Source organism: Phaseolus vulgaris, chromosome 9 (genome assembly GCF_000499845.2).
Source record: "Phaseolus vulgaris cultivar G19833 chromosome 9, P. vulgaris v2.0, whole genome shotgun sequence".
In the NCBI taxonomy this organism is placed as follows: Eukaryota; Viridiplantae; Streptophyta; class Magnoliopsida; order Fabales; family Fabaceae; genus Phaseolus; species Phaseolus vulgaris.
In genome coordinates this window covers 10,169,269-10,177,532 of record NC_023751.2, presented here as the reverse complement: position 1 = coordinate 10,177,532, position 8,264 = coordinate 10,169,269, and the positions used below count along the sequence as shown (strand labels likewise).

The following is an 8,264-nucleotide window of genomic DNA, read 5'->3' as shown; positions in this document are numbered from 1 at the left end:
TTGAAATTTTGTAATATTCATTTATAATATAACAATTTATTCCATCTGTTAAATAATATACTGTCTATAAAAATAAGAAAGATTTGATTTCAGGTTAAAATAGACTGATAATACATATTGTGACTGATAATACTCATTGAACTCATGAGTTGTGTGTACCAAATATAACAAAATTCACATTAAAACTTTACCAAAAATTTAAATACATACAAATTACACTAGTGATTTGGGAACTTTTCATCAAATACCCAACTAAAGATTAAACCTAATAATAAAAGAATTTGTTTCTTAAACCAAATCGCCATTTACTTTCATTTTCATCGCCATTTACTTTCATTTTCTAACAAAATTACACTGAGAAAAAGAACTCTTTTTATAATATAGGAAGTGTTTGTATATTGGATTTTATTTATAATTTTAAAGTAATGTTTGGATGGACAAATTTGAGACATCTGCGAAGTTTTTTAAGCACAATTTAGTTCAAAATTTTATTAATTTTTCCATACCATGTAGGAGTTCTTAAAAGCATTGTTTAAAACATGCTATTTACACTTCTGCATTTCCATTGTTATTGCTCTCATTCTCATAAACCCCTTATCTTATCATCATTCATGCATCCCATTCTAGCAAGCAATTCATTGATATGGTTAGTGTATGAATGTTTGATGTGATTAATCTTTATTGATGTGTTTGTGATTATGAGATGTTTGTCTTTTCATATATACATAACAAAATTACTAAAGTTAACCTTTTTTCAAACTCATTGTTGGATTGCATTAGATTCTGATATTTTATAGTGTTTGTTTTCTATTAGTGTCTACCATGTTTATCAAATTTCTTACACTTTTAAACTTGATCATAACATTTTACCCTTTTTAAATTTTCTAGCCTAAAATTAGGATCTTTTCCACCATGTCCAAGTTTTTTTGTTATGCTTTAAAGAAGTTTTATTGCGAGTACAACATCAACATCTTTAAGAAACAATTTATCACACAGCACCATTCATTTGGTAGCAGAATGGGAAATGTCATAAACACCTAATAAGAGACAATATGAGACATTTTTGTCATGAATTTAATATATTTTTACTAGAATTTTATGATTATACTTAAATACATGATATAAATATACAATATGCATATTTCAGAATTTAGATCAAACCAGTCTATTGATAATTTCTCCTCCGGATATAGCATAAGATCTACACTATTTGAATTTTAAAGAGTTGTTCAGTTATTTGATATCAGAAGAGTTTCTTTTTAGGGTCGCAAAAATAGTCATCAAAGTAGCTATAAGGCAAGAAGAAATAAAAACCAAATATTGGGTAAAGGAAGTTGAGAAACTACTATGCCCATTCAACTAAACACAAAAGTTGAAAGAAAAAGTTATGTTACAGATTCCTCTGAATGAAGTCCCACATCCTCCCTTCCATGTAAATCCGATCACTGTGACGGCGCGGCATGTGGCGTTCATCTGGGAAAACTATTAGCTCATATGTCTTTCCAGCCGCCACAAGTGCATTGATAAGCCTTGCAGTGTGCCTGAAATGGACATTCTCATCAATCATGCCATGCACGAGCAACAACCGCCCTTTCAACTGGTGCACTTGGTTCATAACAGAACCACTTTCATACCCTGACTTGTTTTCAGATGGCAACCCCATGTACTTCTCTGTGTAAAACGTGTCATATCCGTCCCATGATGTAACAGGGGCACCAGCTATTGCACACTTGAAGAAATCTGGATATCTTGACAGTGTCATGGCAGAGAGATACCCGCCATAGCTCCAACCATACAACCCAATGTGACCAGCTTTTGCAAGCCCTTCTTTCACAAGCCACTCTGCTCCAGTTAGCTGATCATCAGCATCAATTTGACCAAGTTTGTGTTTTAAATAGCTTTCGAATTTCAACCCCCGTCTTGCAGTTCCTCTATTGTCTAGCTGTAAACAAGGACACCAATGTTTAACATGTATAAGAAATGCAAGGGTGAAAACATTTTTAGATTTTCATGATTAAAAACGTACACTGCCACCGTGTCAAAATTTTCCATGTTTCAGTTATCTGTGGTTGGTTCATAAATTACATTCAATTTATTGTAATTATGTCCTACACATTTGAGTTTCATCGTGCAGTTGTCATCAAAATGTGGATGCATAAAGATTTAAAAGCAAGCAAAAACAACAAAATGTGGAGCATAATCATGTAAAATAGGGAACTGACCTTCCAAACTAAGATGCCTTGGTTTCTCAAATATTGTGCTCTCAGATCAACTGTACTGAGCCAAGAGTTACTAACAAGCTGTACACTTGGACCACCATAAACATTGATCATAGTTTTGTAGGGTGGAGGTCCAAACCTTGAAGCATCAGGCTTGTATAAAGCTCCATACAGTGTAGTGCCATCATTAGCCTGTATTTCAACAATCTCCGGCGCCTCAAGTTGAAGCCTTTTGAACCTTGGAACTGTAAATGAATGCTCGTATAAAGTCTTGATTATACTTCCATCTTCCAATGAGCACAGTAACACCCTAGGAGGACAACCAAGGGAATCATGAATATCAACAAAACTTCGCATATGGTGAGCAAGAACCACAATGTGCTTCCCCTTGCTGTGTGTAAGTCTGACAGGGACCTGAAGTGGTTGACTTCCATCAATGAAAAATTTAGTACAATACAAATTGGACTCAAGGGGACCATCTAAGGTCCCAGTAAAATATATTAGACCTGTAGCTTCATTCAGTCCGGCAATTTGCTCAACCATCCATTCACCTTCAGTGATGGGTCCTAAACAAACCCCGTTTGCATCATGAAGATAAAGATGCCTAAATCCTGTTTTTTCACTAGCCCAGATAAATCCACCTGAAAATTTGGCAACCCCTTTATCAAGAGGTGTGAAACAGTCATGTATATTGATCCAATTGCCATTTTCTTCCACTAATAAATTTTTCTTTTGGCCTGTTCTAATGTCAAATTTAACAATCTTTATTTTAGTGTGGTGTCTGTTCAAGATCTGAGCAGTGAGAATGTTTCCATGCATCCAATTGACTCTTGCCAAATATTCATCCTCATTGTTTTGCTGTTCCGTGCCCCCACAGTGAAGATCCATCCAAGTAATGGAGTTTCCAGCAACTGAAACAACCCCAAGGCGCACTTTAACATTTGAAGCTCCTGCAAAAGGATAAGGGTGGTCTTCCTGTGCCTCTAAACCAACTGAGCTCTTCCCTTGGTGCATAATTCTAAAAAGTGGTATTTCAGAATAATCAACTTCGGTGAAAGCAATATATTTACTGTCCAGTGACCACCAATATCCAGTTTTTCTCTCCATCTCCTCCTGAAATCCAAAAGATACATGTTATTGTTAAATATAAAAACCTTTCTCACAGCACATAACAACATCTTTAGCTTTAAGAAGAGTTTATTTTTGGCACTTCAAAAGTAACAAAAATTTTACAAGCTAACAATGATATAGAAAATAATATCATCATTTCAGAACCTATATATTATGCAACTTGCCCGGTCAGAAGTAGAATGGAGGACTAATTTGTACAAGTAATGCAAAGCATTATATTTAGTCTAAAGAAGTATACAAAAAAAATTTAAAGCAAATCTCACCTGAGCTATATATTCTGCAAGCCCATGAATCTGCAACACCCAAACCCAGTGTCAAATTTTCTCATACTGAAATAATGTAAAAGTCAAACTAAAATATTTTATCTACTACAAAACAAACTAAAAACTTTATGCAATCATATGAGGGACAAATGTACAAGTCCAAACCTAAATCCTATACAATGATCAAGAATAATTGACTCTTCTTAAGTTCCAATTTTCAAATATCTTAATTCAGTCTAGCTTATTTTCATAAAAAAAAAAAAACATTGGAGTCCTACTAGATTGAACCTAGAAGAGAATCAACACTGCACACTAAACTACCATTATCCAGGACAGTGGCAGCAAGGACAGAACGACCACGCTTAACCAAATTCAGCAGTAAAATGCCTCATAATTGAGGTCAAACACGCATGATAGAGTTAAAAACATTAAATAGGATATGTGCAGTTGATTTGAAGTAGGTGAACCTTGGAATGTTTCAAAAAGAAACATTACCATACAATCTTTAAATTGCTAAAATATTTTTTTCTTTGAAGACAGTTTATCTAAAAAGATTAGGTTAATTAGCCAGGTGATAATATATAAGAATCATTAACTTCTTTTCATTGAACTCAAATGCATTTAGTAACTCAAATACAGGAAAGAACAGCCAAGTGTTGAGCTTACCAAACCATTTTCCTTTGCCCCATGGGTCAACTGCTTTGATTCATTAGATAAGAGATTCAGAACATGCAACTCACAGTCTCTTACATAGGCAAGCATTGATCCATCTGGAGAGAGATGTGGATCAATAATGGGTGAACCTGATACACTTGGAAGCTTGAGCTCGGGTTTTGAAAGGGAAAGGTCCTGAATATAAATCTGTTCATATGGAAAAAGAAATAACCATTAGACACTTGACTATTTGAATTTAATAATCAATATCAAATTCAACATAAAATACAAAAGGAGAGAAAATTATATTCATTCTAACACACACCTATACAAAACACATAAGTATATATACAGGTTGATATAACATTGTTATGTACATATAAATAAGATTCCTATATTCCTATCATCAGGTAAGGGTGGTAAAACCCTACTCAATACCAATGACAATGATGCAAATTGTAGTTAAAACAACTTTCAAAATCATGTACAACAACAAATAGAAGAGGTTAGTAAATAACTCCAGCAACTTCCTTTTAACTATGTTAGATAGTTGCAGAATGATAGGCCATCCTAAACAAAAAAAGATAAATATATAAAAATCAGCATTTGGAGCTTCAGTTTAATTTATTCCTATTCCTAGACAACATCTAAATGCTGACAACTAATTCCAAGCAGGTGTTATTATAAAGGGCAGAAATAAGCATCATGATATAATTACTAGAGTAATGAAAGCCTGTGTGTTTCTGGGATGTGGCTACCAGCATTAAGAATTAAAGTGTAACATGTATGTTTAAAACTTATGAGCACTTTTTCTCTTCTGAATGAAAACATAAGACAAAATTTCAACCAATTGCATTTCAGGATAAATGAACAGACCCCAGAAGGCAATGGCACCAGGACTGCTTTCCTTTTAGAGCTTGTCTTCACCCATTCATACCGTGTCACACCTAAACCACGCTCCCTCAACCTCTCCCTCCTCAACTTTTCTTCTGGAGAAATATTACTTTCATCTAGTCCACCATCCGGGGGACTGAATAACAGTTCTTGTGCGTTGGTCTTCAGATCAAAAGCATAAATCTTTCTATTTAAAGAGTGATCAGGACTAAATAAGTAAGAGATTAAACTATCATCAGGACTAAAACTTAATGAAGTTGGTGACACGTATCCCGGCAAAGGGTATTGTACAATCTCTTCAACAGGGAAAATAATGTTATCATCAAAATTCTGCGCCTCATTTGAGTCTGTCACAGGCATGTTGTAAGGCAGTGATTTTGGACGCTTCGAATATCTCTTCTCATTCATCAACTGATTGCATTAGAGATACACCAAAAGGTGTGAGATTGAACTGCAACAGAACATGGATTATTATGATGAGAGAACTTTCCCAAAACAAAAAATAGAAATAACAGTGTTACTTCAAAGAAACAATAAGCAAGCTAAATAATTTTATAACATTTGGACCACCATTAAATTACAATAAAAATAATAGAGAGGAATTAAAGGATTCTTCAATGCTTAATCACGAATACTTCCTCAACCATTGAGCCCGACTGAAGAATGTGCTCGAAAGACCAAAATTAGAACTTTAATTTTGTAATAAGTGACATAAAATCAATAGAAATTACGTGTACAGAATGAAACCTAATCACTTGAGAATATTATCCAGGTGGAGAACAAGAAAGGGAGGACCAAAAACATAAAAAAGGGACAAAAGAAGGTAAAAAGTTACCCTTGATATTGACAGGCACAAATAATTTGAAACAGGTTTTAAGTCTAAGCTTCTACCTGTACATAAACTAATGCAGCATAACTGAAAAAACACGAAAAAAACCATGGACCCCAAGCAAGATAGAAGATGGAGTAAGTAACAAACCAAAGGAAAAAAAATGCAAATTCTGTGTTTATTTGGTTTTCACTTCATCACATAATAGATTTTAAAATACTACAACCTATTTCAAAGTCCCTTACGATCACTAAGGAAGGTAGAACCATTAAAACCTTGTCAGTCTATCCACTGTAACCGGATCCGATCGCAAACTGCGTGTGAAACTAGAACCCAGAAAGCCAAAAAAAAAACAATTTTTTAATTGACTAACGTTAATTAAAGCTGACCCAGTTTAATTGAGAATAAGGATTATTGAAATCTAACCTGAATGAAAGATGGGTAGGATCTGCCATGAAAAGGAAGAAATGTTTAGTTGGAATATTTTGGGTTCCGAGGATGCAGAAAGAGAGAGAGAAAGACAAAGATATAGTTTGATGGGAAATAAGAGTCTAAATCAAAACTTGATTGGGTTATGTGGAAGTTTAAGGTTTGGTGGAGAAGGAAGAGGAAGAACCAAGCAGAGGTTGTTGTTGATGTTGTTCTGTGCTCAGTTGGTGGCGTTGGACTCCGATGGATAGATAGATAGATATAGGGAAACAAATGTTGAATAAAATTTCCAGAATTTAATTTGTTTATATCTATATTATTATTATTATTATTGCCTTAAAAATGGTTTTCGATGTTATCAAACAAGTCTAAGAGGACACAGGATGATTCCCATGCTCCATCTCACTCGTAATTGAATAGATAACTATGAAAAAATAATACTTAAAAGAGCCAAATCTTAAGAAACAAAAAAAGTAAATAGTAGAACCTTAAATTAAAATTATTTAATAAATGTGTTTTTTTAGGAAAAAAATAACTATTATCCCTTTTAACTTTTTTTTATCTAAAAATAACTAATGTTTTAGAGATTTAAAATTTAACCTTTTTTAATTATATTATGTATTAAGTCCCAAATAAGGATTGATTTAACACAGTGATAGTTTGCATCTATTAAATAATTTCTGTTTAATGTAAATTGAATAATTGAGAAGGGATTTTTTTTTATAAGAGCATAAACTCATAATGTCAAAGATTAAAAGTGACAAGTTTACTGTCATATTAAATTATTCTTAATTTTATTTTTCCACAAACAGTATAAATATTAAAAGTCACTTATAAATAAAATATCTTACTATAAATTAATTCATGAAAATTATAATTTTTATACTTTCTAAAATAAAAACTATTTCAACTCCTTTATATTTGTTATTTATAACTTATATAGTTTCGTGGATATCATTTTCTAAGGTGAACATTTAGCTTTAAAAGATAAAATAAACAACTTCAGTCATTAATAGAAAACTAATTATCAACACTACATATCTATATCTATCTATATTTATCTCTCTCTCTGTATATATATATAATGCATAAACTATAATTTATCAATAATTAAAATTATTTAGTTTTATAGTAAGATTCCAATAATTTCTGGAATTTTTACTAATTTAATATAATTTTATCTTTTAATTATTATAAATTATGCTATCACAATTTATCTTTTTTTTTAAAAAAAATAATTAGTTTAATAATTAAGAGATAAAATTTCATGAGCTAAAAATTCTTCAACTTTTAGTGTGACCCGAGTCACAATCAAACTTTAAAATAATTTGGTTTCTGAATCCAATCACTAGATTCTAGTAAACTCAAATTCAGAAACATACAAAAATTGTCATTGCCATAACCTCGAAAATTCCGACTAAATGATAAAAATGAAGCACAAAGTTTACGTATGAGTGTAGATGACGAGATAACAATAGTATTTTAGTTCATTGCCGAAGATTGAACAAGAAGTTATAACGTGTACATCATGTTAAGTTTCAAAACAATGAAGACGTAATTCTTATGTATTATGTTAATCTTTTGTAAACTTGTTTTGAAATAATATTTATATACATAAATTGCTTAGTCTTAAAATAATTAAAAGAAACTTTAAATTATTGTTGCTGAAGACAAATCACAAACCTTACAAGAGGAAAGTGATTGACCATAAAGGATTGGCTCCCACCTCTCACATGAATCAATGAGTGTTGGGTGCAATCACTTACCTCATCACCAAAAAGAAAAAACAATCATAACAAAACAACACAACAAACAAAAAATAAATCTTTAGTTGGTTTAAAAAAA

The 8,264-nt window shown here is 32.2% G+C and overlaps 1 protein-coding gene across 3 annotated transcripts; it reads right to left on the bottom strand.

Annotated features, from left to right (window-relative positions):
- Positions 1–1,141: 1,141 nt before the first annotated feature.
- LOC137823151 (uncharacterized) lies at positions 1,142–6,837 on the bottom strand. Of its 3 annotated transcripts, none has more exons than XM_068628296.1 (7): positions 6,417–6,722; positions 6,236–6,316; positions 5,144–5,612; positions 4,280–4,474; positions 3,614–3,643; positions 2,223–3,332; positions 1,142–1,942 (listed from the first exon to the last, which is right to left on the bottom strand). In XM_068628296.1, exons 3-7 carry the CDS (start codon positions 5,567–5,569, stop codon positions 1,391–1,393), a joined length of 2,313 nt encoding a protein of 770 aa, XP_068484397.1. In that variant the 5' UTR covers positions 5,570–5,612; positions 6,236–6,316; positions 6,417–6,722; the 3' UTR covers positions 1,142–1,390. The 3 variants fall into 3 exon arrangements, with proteins under 3 accessions (XP_068484397.1, XP_068484398.1, XP_068484396.1); XM_068628297.1 differs by having other exon boundaries at positions 6,266–6,316; positions 6,417–6,701; XM_068628295.1 differs by lacking the exon at positions 6,236–6,316 and having other exon boundaries at positions 6,417–6,837.
- Positions 6,838–8,264: the final 1,427 nt, after the last annotated feature.

Coding starts and splice junctions, on each gene's coding strand:
- LOC137823151 (XM_068628295.1), bottom strand. CDS start 5,569: ATGAATGAGAAGAGATATTCGAAGCGTCCAAAATCACTGCCTTACAAC. Junction 3,644..4,279: donor GGGCAAAGGAAAATGGTTTG/GTAAGCTCAACA, acceptor TGGGTGTTGCAG/ATTCATGGGCTTGCAGAATA. Junction 1,943..2,222: donor AAGGCATCTTAGTTTGGAAG/GTCAGTTCCCTA, acceptor CCTTGTTTACAG/CTAGACAATAGAGGAACTGC.